We start from the raw sequence: 15,568 nt of genomic DNA, 5'->3' as shown, positions 1-15,568 counted from the left end.
CCACAGCTGTGTGCACTCTTCAGAGGTGAGAGGACTGGGCCACATATTAACAGTAAGGCCTCCAAAAATTAAGTTTAGTAGGGTGAAGACAACTGGCAAATGGCTCTTTGATTTGCACAAACCAAAGCCACATTTCACTGATGATTGCTTTGCTACAGCTTCACTCAAAGTTTTGGAAAACATGGGGAGAAGCAGTGTACTTCAGAGAAGAAGAAAGGCTGGAGCTGGTGGCCACAGCTTAGGAGTGGATGTCTGAATCTGACATCCAAGCAGTCCTACACAAGTCAGAACAAGTCATTCAACTTCCTTCTTGGGGCTCCCTCAAGAAATAAGGGTTGATAAATATTATCCTAGCAAAGAAAACAATAACAGACCAGCTTTTTAGGTCAAGTACATCAATGGTAAATACAATACAGCGGAATAATACCAAAATGACATCAGCTGAGGAACTGAGACTGACTTCTACCCCTTCTTTTGTATACAAACCACTACTAACATATGAATAACGCTGTCAACAGACTGGGAAAGCTGGCCAGCTTTGTAGCGAGGGAGGGCGAAGAATGCCGAGTGGACAGAAATCTCCAGCTTTGCTCTTCCATGACACAGCAGAAATGTTTATTTTCAAAGGAAGCAGATTGGGTCACTTTTCTATGGAAAAGGGAAGCGATTACGCAGCTCCATAGCCTTCCTGTACCAGTGTGGGAAACAGGGAGGGATGATTAATAACCAGTCTGTGGGATGCAGCTACAGGACGAAAGATCCTTGAGTATGTTCCTAATGTGACGCCCACTCCTTTCCCTCCAGGTCAAGGTCTCAGACACAGCCAGAAGCCACCAGTGATGCTCCAAGGGCTGTTTTATGGCACAGAGCTTTGCCAGCTTGTTGGGGGAGAAGCATGCAGGGCTGAGTTTCTGCTTACCACTGATCTGAGCCAACATATTTTCAAAAAATATCAGTGGATTGCACCTATAATCTTTGCACAGAAGTCTGGTGGAGGAGCTAAGCACAAGGTCAGAGAAAAGGCAGGATTCTGCAATGGAGAAGGTGACTACCCCACACCCAGGGCAGCTTCCTTGGAGCAGTCCTTCATCCCTAAGCTGCTTTTTACAAATCCACACCAACCCTCTGAATGCTGGGGGGTGCCAAAAAGGCTCCACCAGCACACTGGGGTGGGCTTGCCTCTTTTGCATGGGAAGTCCTACGGTCCTCCCAGTGGGATGCACAGATCCTCATGGGGAAGACTGACAGACTGCATTCCCCAGTCCTGCTATGGGATGGCAGAAGCAGCAGCCACAAAATCCCTGTGATGGGATGCTCCATCAGCCATGCACAAACTGCAAGCTCAAGCTGCCCTCCACTGGATGCATGGGAAATAACCCAAGGAGAAGGAAGAAAACTGAAATTTTGTCTGCAGCAGTTTCTGTGGTTCTACCAAGGCAGAGGCAGCAGAGTTTTCAGGAGCTGCTGTTTAACACAGTAACGTTAACGTCTCTTATTTAATCAACCTCTACAGAGGTGTGAGATGCAAAGCAGCATCACTAGGCACGAGGGCATGTGGATACACAACAGGGTTCAGAGCTCTGTGCACGATTCCCAACACCATAACCACTTGCACCTATACAAAATGCCCAGGTGACATTCCTATATACATTTTACTGCGCTTATGGCACTAAAAAAGGCCTCGGGGCCTGAATAATAATAATAATTTAAAAGTATTGCCATATGACTTCGGTGCCTGAAGCTCACGAAGATGGGATGTCAGTGAAATCGCGTCAGGGAGCAACTCACGGAGGTGGCGGCTGCAGGCAGAGCTGGGGGACAAGCCAACGGTGCCACCTAGCGGGCACAGCACCCTGCCAGCCACACGGGTTGCTCCCAGGACGAGAATGATGCCTGGAAAACAAGCTTCCCCCGATGATTTATTATTTTTTTTTTTAACCCTCTAGCCTACACTGCAGAGCAGCTATAATGCTCGCGATGGTTAAAAAAGAAAATATTTCCATGCTAACCTAAATCTACAGAAGCTAAGGTTCATAAGAAAAGTAGAGCAAAATACTCAGAAGTTCTCAAGTTCTACCCCCAACACCTTCACAGAAACACAGGGCATCTCCCTCAGGAAGATTGCAGCCACATGTATTTCCCTGATACAGTGCTCTCTTTGAGCTTTCTCCACCAGTAATGAACAGAGACTAATAAATTCAGTAAAAGCAGGAATTTCTTTTCAATTTCAGCACATAAAAGGTAACAGCCTGCTATATCAGGCATGCCTGCCTGTATCAGACAGTAGAAAGTATGCAAAAAAGATGTGTGGTTCATTCCCTAACCCTGCTGTCTCAGGGCTAGACCTCCTCAATCTCTTTCCCCCAGTGTTGCAGCCTTGCTTTCCCCTTCCCCAAGGTCTTGTTCTGTATTCAGCATCCCTCCAAGCACATCAGTGTCAGCAGGAGTTTCACACTGCATCAGATTTCCACTCCTCAGTTATACAACTTTATTTCTTAGGAGCAGGTTATGAAGTCTGCACTGCTTTGCAGCAAGTAGTTCTCTGTGGTGGTATGGGAAGCAAAACATTGAGTTCTGATGTGAACCTCTACTGCTACCAACATGGCAAGAGAGGGTCTACAACTGCATTATCCAGCACAGGTGTAATGCTACCAATCCTCCCTGGGGCTGTGGCACAGTGGGATGCAAAGACAGCTTACAGCAGGGGTCAGGTTTGGAGCGTTCTTCGCCTTATTGGCCCTAAAACTTAGTGAAGAACTGGTAGTAAGAGTTAGAGAAGCCTTCTGGACACTATGAATTATACCATACCCTTGCCCAGCACAAGAAGATGGCACACTGCTTCATTCAAAGAACAATATCATCAAAAACTGGTAAGGGGTGAAAATAGCAAAATATCCCTCCACTGTTCCCCCAATTGCTGCAGCAAGGCCAACACCAAATGAGCAGATCACTCACCCGAATTTGGTGGAGAGGATCCCTCCTAGGGCAGAGCCGATGATGATTCCTATTCCGAAGCAAAGACCCAGCTTCCCCAGAGCATCAGCACGCTGGGAAGGAGCTGTCAGGTCTGTAATAACCTTCTGAGCACCTGCAAGGAAACAAATACCTTGGAAGAAGCCTGCTGTGGGCTCGGACCAGTGGGTACAAGTTTATGGGCCGCAGAAGCAGTGCCTGCCACAAAACTGTCCTTGCAGCCCTGTGCTCATGCACACCAGTGAGAGGAATTAATCAAGTCCGTATTTGCAGGAAACAGCACCCAAAACCACTTCATGAGTGACTATAAGAAGCTGACACCCTACCAACATGAATCTTCTTGTATGAGCTGCATGAACTTCAGTAGCTAAAGGTGGTGGTGTGGTTTTTAACAGAGACATCTAGGGAAGTCAGTCTAAATCAGAATAGTTTTGTAGGAAGTAAAAGCCATTTCTGTAACCACATATCACTGACTATGTGGTATATATGCTCACTTCAGCAGGAGAAAGGGAAAAGCTCTCCTACAAAACGTCCTGGTTGCAAGAAGGCAGCTGAGAAGTTTGGGATAGTGCTGCTGCCAGCAAGCATTTGGTGCCTGTGCCCAAGTGGTGATGTCCAAGCAGTTTGCTCAAACAGGCAGGAGACCAGACTGGGACTACAGGCAGCCAGCCCTGTTTTCCATAACAAGTACAAGTGCTGCTTCATGTCCTCTTTGTTTCAGTCTGAACACATAAATGTTCCTTTATGCCACTGACTTCCAGCAACATGAGCACAAAGCGGGGAGCCAGGCAATAAAAGCAATTTGGAAAGTCCCTTGGCCCTGCCTGACCTTACCTGGTAGCCCATGCATGAACACAGCTGGCAGCCTTGAGAGGAAGAGGATGGGGATGCTGGTGGAGATGGACAGGAGCAAGAAGAAGACACTTCCAGAGGCACAGGAGAGAATTAAGGCAGCTCGGGTACCAAACTGATCTGCAAACCTAGTACAGAAACAGTGTGAGGCTGTCAGAAATGGGATGGGGCAGGTCCACCCACCCAGGTGGGATTTCACAGCCACTCTGGTCTCACTCACTGACCCTGCAAGAGGCACTGATGGGATTTCCAGGGGTGCTTAGCTCCCAGAGGCGGTTTGGGTAATCAGAGCCCAGCTCAATGTGTTTTATCTCAGGACTGCTGAAGACCTGACAAGCAGAGGCAGGTGCAGCAGCTCAGCAGGTGTACAGTTAACACATTCAATATTATCATTTCAGAGCACATAGTGCCCTCAAATTTTATTTTTCAGCTCTGAGTCATTTGAGACCAGGTAATCAAGTTAGCTATTTTTTTTTTTTAAGTTGAGGTTCATTGGAGATTGAAGTTGTCCCAGATTGTTTCCAGAGGATGTTCAGAGCATCACTGAAGAAAAACAGATAGTTTCTTATTTAGGTTTAATAAAGACTTCACAATAGTAGATCAGTTTTGCTTCAATTTAAGGAAGACAAAACAAAACAGAAATAACAAAACAGTCAAATCAGTTTTTTGTTCAGGTTCTATTCAAGTCCTTGGTTTACTTTAAAGGTACTTAAAAAAGCTAATTTGGATCATGTCCATGAGTACTATAGGAATGGTTCTTAGAAACTAGGACTAAGATTACTATAAAACACGCCTTAGATTAAGTTTTTCATTTATATTTTTCCCTTCCCCTAACTGAAGTTGCATATCACAGTTATAAGATCAGTGTTACCTTGCCTAGCAATTAGTGGTGCTTCCACTAAAAACAAACAAATAATGCCAAGATTGGTCTGCAAACAGAGTTAAGCATAAGGAATTAGAGGGACTAATGTTAAGGAGGAGGCTCAGGTCAGAACTTCTACTTCCATTAAACTCAGGGAAGCTTATAATAGCTATTTGTAACCTACAGACCTCAATCTACTGGATAGTCCAAGGCTTTTTTGGTTTTGTTTTTAAAGGGTAATTTCAGTGCTTCATCATATCATGGCTGTTTGGTAGCACCAGGCAAGATGTACAAGAACTGACCTAAACTCAACGTTTTTCTATTTCTTATCCATCCCATTTTCTCTTTATCTACATTCACATTGAGGACAAAGCAGTCTCACATATAGGAAAATCCTTTTCATCTCAAATCTACGTCACAAATTTTGGCTTCAATCTGGCAACACACACTTGCACCAGTAGGAAGCCAGGCACACGTGAATTTTTCTTTGCCTTTTCCCATTCCCTTCAGTGTCTTTTTTGAACCTTAGTGAGTGACATGCACAGAGGAAAAAAAAACAGATATCAGATATCTCAGGTCCAGAACATAAATGCTACTCTCTAGTTTTCTATATTAAAAGGAGTAACATTCAAATGGACATTCAAGTATTAAAACAGGCATTATGGTATCATAAAAAGGCTTTGAGATGCTACACACTGCCTACTAGAGGACACAGCAGAGCTCACAACCCAAGTCAATCACAAAGGTAAAATCCCACAAAGGGAAACTTACAGTGCATACTAGCACCATATCCATACATCACTTGCTGATTGGCAGCAGAACTAAGGAGAAAAGCTAGATTTTTCTCAGTCTCATTTTAATTTCCCCATTGCTGGATCACACTGTTAGTTCAAGTTTTCTGCTTTCAGGGAATAGATTCCCCTACCACTCTAGGATTTTTCTTGCCATTCACTTTTCATTAAGAACAGGAACAAATGTCCCATGATGTAGGCAGAAAACCTGAGTCTTTCCCACTCTTTTCCTATTACTGCAGATGAACTTGTAGATAGATCAGTTCTTAAAAATTCACCCAAACTCTGAGGAATTTTAGCTCTGTATTACACCCTAATGTAGATTCAGTGAGATTCAGCCTTAGAAATAACATGATCCTCAGTCTTTTCATTGACAGTTCTACTTAACAAGAATAAATACCTTTTTTTCCTAAGTTTCCCAGTCACAGGACATTTCTAAGGTTACACGTGCTTATAAAATGCTTGCAGGATTAAGCCATTAGGACCTGGGCTCTGAGGATTCTGATGGCTTAAGCCTGTTCCCAGTATATTGTTACACTTAAATGTGTGCCATTAAAACATAGCTAAGTTAATATAAAGGTTGCTTCGACATTGTGGTATTTCTACTTACAGTATTTATTTTCCCATTGTTCATTTATGAAGTCTTCAAACACTTCAACAGGACCATGAACCAGAACTAAACGTTTTTATGATTAAAATATTAAAAAAAAAAAAAAAAAAAAAAAAAAGTCTGGCCTTTTTCAGCCATAAAAAGGGTCATGAGAATTGTTCTCCCTTACCTTCCGAAAATGGGACCTCCCACGAGCTGGAGGACACCAAAGGTTGTCTGGAGGTAGCCAAACCCCACCGAATCCAAACCCAGGCTCTTTGCCAAGTACTGGAAAAGAAAAAGAAAGAAAAAAAAAATGGATCAGGGGAATTGAAGTATATTATGTTTCTGAAAAAAGAGCTTCGTTTCTGCACATAGAGGACTGTGGCTTCAAACAATTGCTTCCTTCAGCTCTCCATACCTACAGATGCAACTTTTTTTGTCTCAGGCTTCTGAAAAAAATACAAAGCCTCTAGCCCATATCATCTGCTGATGAAAATAAGCAGAATGTGATCAAAACCATCAGTTTAGAACCAGGTGTCAGATCTGAATCGCTTTTTACACTTGTGGTCCAACACAGCCAAACCTGAGGCAGACCCTTTACCATTCAGGCTCTGCACACAGTGATGAGGTAGGCACTAACCAGCCTTCTCCTGACTGCAGACCCAACACCCAGGTCTTGGAGATATTTAACAAAGCAAGCAACGTATGGGCAAAAATGTGGCCTTTGGTCTGCATGAGATGCCCACAAAAAGAAAAGAGATGCAAACCCTGAAGAGCCACCACAAATAAACACTCCCAGCCTACAGGCTCAGGACACTGTGGGGTTGTTTTGGTCCTGGAAGGAGAGAGCAGTTTGCCTCTGGAGGCACAAATGCAGCAGAGATGTACCAGAAAGCATGGACTGACCAGAGACAAGGACGGACAGCTGTGTCACGGATCCAGGAACTCACAGATTGGAAAGAAACACCAGGAAGTGGATGAGTATGGAAAAAAAGACACACAAAATACAGGGCCTGGAGAGATGGGGACTGCACTTGTATCTCCTTTCCAACAAGCCATATTTTGACCATTGCTGCTCCCTTCTCTGTGGTTGCGGCAGCATCTCTGCTACCCACAGGAGATACTGATGCACTCCTTTGCCCACTCAGCACCACCCACAGCTTCTGTCCCTCCACCCCTTCTCTTATCCTTCTGCTTAGCTCAGCCACATCCAAGAGCTCCTACTGTTTCAAGCCACGCTTACTCCTCACTGCTGGCAGTTTGCCCTGCGGTGAGAGCATAATGCTGTCAGAAAACCTACCTCTGAGCCCTTCTGACAGCTTGTTGGGTCTCTCACCACTCCCAGGTCCCACCCTAGCAAAAACAGCCAGGAGATATCAGCCTCAAGCAGGGCTCTCAGACTGGGAAAGGGCTCTAGGTGTTGCTGCAGTACAATAAAGCAGCTGCACACCCTCAATACAGTCACAGCTTACCTACTAGATAGGAATATACTTTCCTCTTTTTTTTTTTTTTCTTCTAGAAAAGTCCCTTCTGACTTTGCTAGAAGACTTCACAATTAGCATTGAAGGTAAGAAGTGCCATAAAACCCAGCAACCCGTACTCACAGGCATGACTCCAAGCTGCATGAACACGAAGGTCAGCTCTATGGTTGCTATCAGGTAGGTGACAAGGATGATTTGTCCCCTCTTGAGCTCTCCCATGTGGTTGCTCTCACCCTGTGTCTCACTCTTCATCCTCCAGGCTTTCTCCTCACCCCCCGAGATGGCTTTTTCATTCGCAGTGCTCATGGGATCACTTACTGCAGGCTGCTGGGCTGAAAAGTGGCACCAAAGTGCGTCCTGGCTGGGAAAGTGGAGTATACAAAAGGTGCAAATGCTGTGTTTACAGTTCAAAGCTTAACAGTGTGAAATATGCTGAGTCAGATCGGCAGGGATTTTCTTTCCTTTCTTTTTTTTTTTTTTTTTTTTTTTTTTAAAACCTCCTTTCTTTCATTTACTTCTCAGGCAGGATCAAAGGCAACCACTCATTGAGCCACTGATCTCATTCTTCAGCCTTGTCCCAGGTAGGCATTGCTCAGAGGACCATCACAGCAAAGACTGGCTTGAGAACCCCAGCAGGGTAAAAGTGGACGTTGCCCCAACCGAGAGCATGTGACAAAGCCTTCAGCTCTTTAACTCCTTCACTTCTTTCACTTCCATAGTCTCTGGTGGCTCAGGAGAGATGACTGGTTTTATCCTTCATGGAAAGCACTTAGGTTTCATTTCTGGAGGTTGCAAGTGAAGCTCACAGCGAAGTGGCTGCTCCAAGTCCTCATACTTCCAACAATATATTTACATAGATACTAGCCAAACACCACTCTTACATGCAGCTCCAGTTGTTTTTACCAGGATCTCCAGCTGAACCTTTTCTCCCCACTGCACCAGGTGGTAAAAATTTATAGAGAGCCTGAGCTAGGAAATGTTCACATATGACTCCACTCAGACTACAAATTACTAGCCAAAACCAAAACATAAATAAATTTTTAAAAATGTATTAAATCCACACTAATTAGGAGGCTGACTGCAAACTGGAAGATTAAAACAAACAAACAAGACTCATTTGTCCTTTGGGAGTTATGTTTATTTGCTTGCTTGCTTGAGTGCTTAGGGTTTTTTTTGTTGTTGTTTGTTTGTTTCCTTGCTTGTCTGTTTCGGGTTTTATTTGTTTGCTTACTTGCTGAAGCCTGGAGGTCTGGTTGAGCATTATCGGTATTTTAAAGAGGAACAGAAAACAGAGATCCCAGCACCCTGAATTTGTAGAATTGTGGAGCTGTTGCTGGGAAGGGACCTCAGGAGACCTCGTCCACTTTCCTGCTTAAACACACTGGCTCAGCTCTGTTGTTTTTTTTTCCTAGCACATATACAAGTGAATGTTTGACTTCTTGAAATTCTTAAGGCTTTGGTAAGTCCAGCTCTCACATTTCTTGCAGACCTTCTGGTTTGAGGCTCCATCACTGAGCACATCAACCAGCTGCTTGTTGAGGAGCACCTCTGTGTGGAAACGGAGACTTAACTCACCACAAAGGCTGAATCCAGAGACAAATACGTACCTCTGCTGGCTTGCACGTGGAGCAGATCTCAGGGCTGCCAGGTGTCTAGCTAAGCCCAGGGAGAAGGAGCTGTGAGACATCTGGGCAGTTTCTTACTCCGCAGAGCCTGGTGATTTGGGGAAGGCTGTTGGGCTCTGACTCCTGGTGAGTGAGGGGAAGGCCAAGAGATTAATGATTCACCAGAGGCTGGTGCCATAGTGCTGGAGGCTGCCCAGGAACAACCTTCTGCAAACACATTTGGAGCAAGTGAAAAAGCACTTTTAAGGAGTGACGTTCCTATACCACTGCGACCACTCGAGCAGACCCAGCTCGGGGCAGCTTAGGAGTCATATCTGTTACTGAAGAAGGAAGGTTACCCAGAGTGCATCCCAATTTAGCAAAGGATTGGTGCCTGGCATTGAGTTCATCTAAGCACAGAACAATGGCTTTTTCTGCTCTTTGGGTTTCCTGCAGCACAGCAGCAACATTGTCAAATAAAACTTCCTGGTTTGCACTGGACAGGCACAATGTACGAATCGCCAGCATTGAATAGAAGAGTAAAATTAATGACAGAGCTCTCTTTACCGAGGTTTTGAGACAATCACAAAAGCGACTCACGCAAATACAATGTAAAACACTGCTTACAGGAAATGTTGCTAACTTGGACTTGAAAAGCTGCAATATTTTGACTGGTAAGTTTGTCTCAGCAGCAACTGAAAACAGATCCCACTAAAGCAATGACTTGCACATGCAGCCGCTCTCCGTCAAATGCCCTCTCCCTCCACAGATGAGCCTCATCCTGCCCAGGGGATTTATCCAGCGGGGGGCCAGCTCGTCTGTATCTGTAATGATAATGATATAATGGGTGGTGTAGGCTGGCATTGCATTTTAAGGCAAAGGCACTTTTTGGATTAGCGGTGGACTACACCCCATGTAGCACTCAGCCACTGACAAGTCATATTTAAAGAACAAAGTTTAATTTTAAAAATGGGGAGGAATACATTATGAATAGCAGATTAATTTTCTTGGGTAGCATAAATAAACTTTAAATGGACAGATATCCCAGGGAGATTGCACTGAAAGCAAGTGAGGAGATAAATGTAAAGGTCTTGTGATTAAACTGCAGATTAGGCTATTAGCTATGCATTAAGTCTTGACACTTATTCTCAACATTTTGAAGTATTTATAGTTGCCCTCCCTGGTATAGCTTTCCTGAGGCCTATTTATCTGGTGATCTGTGGAAAAATAGAGTGAGAAACCTGAGAACATCTTTTAAAAAATGGTAAAGACTAAGTGTTTATGTTACTTGGGCAAAAATCTTTCTCAAATCACTGGAGATGGGAAGCAAGGCCAGCTAAAACTACATGGAGAGGGGAAACCCACCCACAGCAACACCAGCAGTTGAAAATATTGGTTGAAAAAGGGTAAATCGTGAGGAAATGAGTCCTGGATCCTTCCATCAGATTGAGTTTTCTGACAGAGGAAGGTTAATATGACCTGGAATTACACGAAGTGCTCTGGGTGGGATTTACCTGTCAGAACAAGATTTACAGCCTCAAAAGAGCATTTAAGGGGCACAGAAGTGCTAGCCAGCAGTGATAGGCATCTCTCAGGCATCAAATCATCTGTCAATGTGAGCTCTCCCTCTATGAGAAAGAAAAAACAAATCAAAATAAAAAAACAGTGGGATGAGTCAAATTCTCCTACAGAACAACAACAACAACAAAAAAACAACCAACCAAACAAGAACCCTTATGGAAACACGACACCCTGGGAACCATCATGTCCAAAGTATGGGAGAAGAGAAGGAACCAATACCCTGAAGCAATTCCCAAATACCTTTGAACCCACCTGCACTGTAGGAGCAGCCCAGGAAGGAGACCACAGTGCTTCTGGTCAAGAAATGCTCTCCTAATGAGAACCTTAGGTGCTCCACAGGCTGGTGTCACTCAGTGCATCGGGACATCCCTCCTTTCCCCACCCCCAAGTGCAATGGGCTCATCTGTAGTCTGCTGAAAGATTTATACTGTTGAGCAAATAAGAGTGTATATGGCCCAGGACAGCCAGAATTATGTCCCATGCTTGTTGACTGATTTATTCTTTTGTTTAATTGTTCACAAAAAAAAAAAAAAAAAAAAAAAAAAAAAAAAAGCAGCTTGCTAATGAATGGAAAAAGAATCCACATGGCCAGCAAAAAAAAAAAAAAAAAAAAAAAAAAAAAAAAAGGCCATGTTTAGTTTACAAAATAGCAAAATAGCACAGTCTTCAGGGATTTTCATAAAAACTACGGAGACAGTCCAAATCGGCAATGAAATCAGATTCCCAGTGGCTGCAGAACTCCTTTGGCTCTTTCTATGTGTGTATTAAATTGCAAAAAGCAATTATTTATAATTTGTTTTTATAAAAATGCTGGTGTGCTTATTCTGCCTGGCAAATTATTTTGTGAAATGGAAAAAGCCCATTGTTCATTCTTTTGGTAAAGTCTTTGTTACTTAGCATATTAAACTGCAAATCACATTTTATCTGAAATAGGGCTGGTTATTACTGACTTTTTAATGGTAAAGTCCCAAAGCTCCATCTAATACCAAGGCCCCGTCTGGTGCCTTGCAAACACAAAAAGAGCTCCAGACTTGGATGAGGGAAAAGAATTGGATCTTCCTTGCCTTGCAGATGGGACACTAACAGCCAGCAGGGTGTGATGGCTGGTCTGAAATCAGAGGAAGTCTGTGGAAGAGGCTGGAATCAGATTTGATCATCCTTTGGACGCCAGTCCTGCTGCTTAACCACAGGGCAGTAGAAACTGCCTCTCTCATACTCTGGATAAATTAAACCAGAAGAGAACATTTCTGAATGCTGGAATCTGACCTCCAAACAAGCGCATGGGGTAAAGACTTTGTCAACTGTAGAAGGGTTTTGGAAAAAATACCACAGCCTGAATTCAGGAGAGTCACACCAAGAATAACATGACCAAATAGGATGAAAACTCTCAGCTCTTTGCACCCATCCAGTCTTACCAGCTCCAGCAGGACCTTGCTGGGACAGTCTTCTCCCAGGAGCTGCCATGGCTCATCTCTGCCCCCAAATCTCTCCTGGGGGAATGGAGAGCCCTTGAGTTTCAGTTAGCTGCTCCTAAAGAGAAGGGGTGCTGGCCAAATCTGGAGATCAGCCACCAACCTACTCCTCCAAGCGAAAGCCTGAAAAGATAGCAAATGCCACCAGCCTCCAGCAGTCTGTCATACTGAGTTACCGAGGAATCAGCAAGGAAAAAAAAAAAAAAAAAAGAAAAAAAGGCTCCTCCCACACTGAAATCCTAGGCCGGGTGAGTACTGCAGCCCATGGGGTCTCTCAATGGCTCTGTCCCTCCTGGGCAAGGGGTGATGTCCCCCAGCGGTGCCCCTGGGGATGGCCAGGAGTGATGGACACTTCTGCTGTCTCTGGGGTGGTGTCTTCAGCCTACAGGCACGTTGGCATGACTGACCTCCAGACAGCTCACTGCTGGATAATGGATGGAGCCCCACGCTCCAAGATACACACAGTGCTTTGGGAGTCCAAGGTCCTTATCCAAAGAACATGCTAGATGTGACAAAAACGGATACAGGCAAATAAAGCCTCACGTTCAGCCCTCAATATGCAATGTTTCATTCAACTGGTATTATACAGCCACCTTCTGGAATCACAGCAATGTCTGGAATGCAAAAGCTGTTTATCATTTAAATAACATTTAAGCCATTATAATTTATATGAGAATTGTAAATGATTTGGGCTGTATGAAGCTTCTTGTTGCGGTTTGTCACAGGAATGCTGTAGATTTCCTCTGCACACATTACATTCTGCAAACAATGGGAGCCTGAGACATTTTCAGCTAGTCTTGAGCCTCCTGCATTTACCAAAACATTTTCCTGTGTCAGAATCAAACAATTGCCTGATTTATAACTCTCAGGCATTTGAGAGACCACCAGCAACACAATGTAACAAAAATCTCTCTGTTGGTTAGCCGTCCAACTAAGCTATACCCAGCACAAACAAAACACGGATGTGTATTTAATGTTCCTGCTAATGTATGTTTCTGCACAAGGCAATTAGAGAGCTGCAAAGCATGTGTCTGTAAAACCTTGTACATCCCGACCGTGGTTTCCCTGCACAGAGGAGGGTCTGTTCTACATTCCCAGACAAACCCCTATCTGCTCGTGGGCCAGGGGAGACGTGCATCCCCTCCCATTCCTCTGGCTGGTTTCTCCATGAGGTCTCCAGACCTCCATGAAGATTCCTTGGGATGTGGAGAAAAGGGGGTGGCTGCCCCATGCCCAGCTCCTTCTGCTCTGTGGGTTGGACAACCCTACAGTGCAGACGTTCACTGCTCACACATGGACAAGGCAGGACAAAGGAGGAGGGTTATGCATAAGCATGCAGGGCTGGATTTATCAGCAGCTCAGAGATGGTGACATCTCCTGAGGTGGCCAGACACCAGCAGTGTTTGTATTTTGCCAGCCAGGCTCGCATCACCTATACCAGGCATAGAAGCTGTAGCCAGCTCTGCCTGGGGATAACACTCACTATTTTGATTTTAGCTAGGGATACAAGAGGTATGGTTTCTCCACTACATTTCAGTTCAAACCACAGGAAGATTTTGGAGACCCTTCACTGTTTCCTCCTGGCCTTCCCACCCTCCCTCAGCTTGAATTTGCCCAACACAAAAAGAAATCAACATAACTTTGGGCTCATTGCTTACAGCAGTTCTTCAGAACTTCTTTAGAAGTTAGAAACAGTACTAGGCCCGCTGAAAGAGATTTTCCTATTTGTGCAGAATCAGACCAAACTATACATGCTGTTGGAGAGGGCTGGAATAGCACAAGAGTAGCTCACCTGGAGCTATGCTCTCTGCTTCACACAGTCATTTTCCAGAGCACATGATTCTCAACATCAAAGTCTCCGTGCACTAAAACTAGGACCCATCATAGGCCTTTCCCAGAAATGAAGCAAACCCTGCAAATTTGCAATCCAAGCAGGTTCAGCACCGGCCCTGCCAAAGCAGTGGTGGGACCAGAGCATTTTGCCAATACTCAGGTATTTGAAACAAAGAAAAAAGGTGCTGCTGCAACAAGTGGCCAGCTTGTTTTCCTAATGCCCAAGCAGACAGCAGTAGGATTATCTCTGTTAGTCCCTGTAAGGGAGGGTGCTAGGAGGAAATTCCCACTGCCTTCCTGTGTTGACCAGGTGCTGGAGATTCCTATTCAAAGGGACACCAATCTCCTCTGCAATGCTGCCCAGACTCTCTCCTCCTAACCGTCAAGATGAAACAAGAAGGATTTAATCATTTCCACTCCTCTCTGCCCAACACAGCCAGGACAGCATGAAGGATTATACTCCTCCTGAGTCTCAACAATAAATCATTTGCCAAAAATCCATCCAGCTCCACACAAATGAAGCCACCACTGCATCCCCCTTGCTGGAAGCATGCTCAGAAACCATGGACTGGCTCAGTGCTTGTGGTACGCCAAGAAGAAAGGACCTAGATTAAGTTTGCTATTGGGACTTTTTCCTTCAGTCTTTTGCATCCAGCTCCTCTGCTGCTTTTGCTGTTAGCAAACACATTTGTTTCTGACTCACTCAGTTATGACAATGTTTGAGAACATGGTTCATGCTCTAAGTATTTGTACCACGTCAGTCTGAAATGCCACCACGTGCCACCGTACACACAGGCTTTGCTGCGCAGAGCACATGCTTATTTATAAATAACCAGTGCTCATTTATGTTCTTCCCAGGACAGAAACCATGCTTGTGTTGGAGATAAGATTCTCTCTTTGACTTTAAACAACATGGGGAGACTCTGTGCAGAATATGATACTGTGTGACTTGACCAAGAGAATCATAATGCTCTTGCTGGCAAAGCCGCCTGCTGGAGGACAGCAAGATACCTACTAGCATCGGGGCAAAAGCCTGCCTTTGATTGCACCTTTGTGAAGCTGTTTCACCAAGAGCCAATTACAACATGACATAAGCGTGTTTATAGTGCTACGCCAGCTACAATTAACTCCCTGCCCTATCTGAACACATACCGTACTGCGGGCAGGGCAGCCTCCGTACAGTTAGACTGGCTGCAGGAGGAACATGATGGATCCCCCCTGGGAGCCCACCAACCCACTCCCTTGCAGGTTCACCGCCGGCTGTGTTGTACTTGGTCCTTGTTCAGAGCCTGCAGCAACGTTAACACCAGGAATCCACGAGGCAGATTACAAAACGATCACTTCTTGAGATTAGGGAAAGCTTCAGTGCCGCGTCTTCAGAAAGTTACTATGCTGAACACAAACGTAAAGCTGTAGGCGAGGAGATAAATTAATTAAAGAATTGCATACGGGAGGCCAGGGGGTGGGGGGAATTATCTCACCTCGCTGCGTCATTGCAGGCTATCTCACAGCCCATCACGGGGATCG

The 15,568-nt window shown here is 44.7% G+C and overlaps 1 protein-coding gene across 1 annotated transcript in view; it reads right to left on the bottom strand.

Moving 5' to 3' along the window:
- Window positions 1-7,857, bottom strand: part of SLC67A1 (solute carrier family 67 member 1) — a gene marked incomplete at both ends in the record, with an annotated part of 56,073 nt that extends 48,216 nt beyond the window's left edge. The window contains 4 exons of the mRNA XM_084287936.1: window positions 2,956-3,088; window positions 3,808-3,953; window positions 6,258-6,355; window positions 7,675-7,857. Coding sequence (XP_084144062.1) covers window positions 2,956-3,088; window positions 3,808-3,953; window positions 6,258-6,355; window positions 7,675-7,857 — 560 coding nt within the window. The remainder of the gene's footprint in view (window positions 1-2,955; window positions 3,089-3,807; window positions 3,954-6,257; window positions 6,356-7,674) is intronic.
- Between the last annotated feature and the right edge of the window lie 7,711 nt (window positions 7,858-15,568).

Source organism: Netta rufina (genome assembly GCF_964035555.1).
Source record: "Netta rufina genome assembly, chromosome: 5".
NCBI lineage: Eukaryota > Metazoa > Chordata > Aves > Anseriformes > Anatidae > Netta > Netta rufina.
Note: the sequence above shows the minus strand (reverse complement) of the source record. Positions and strands in the feature narration are given on the sequence as shown.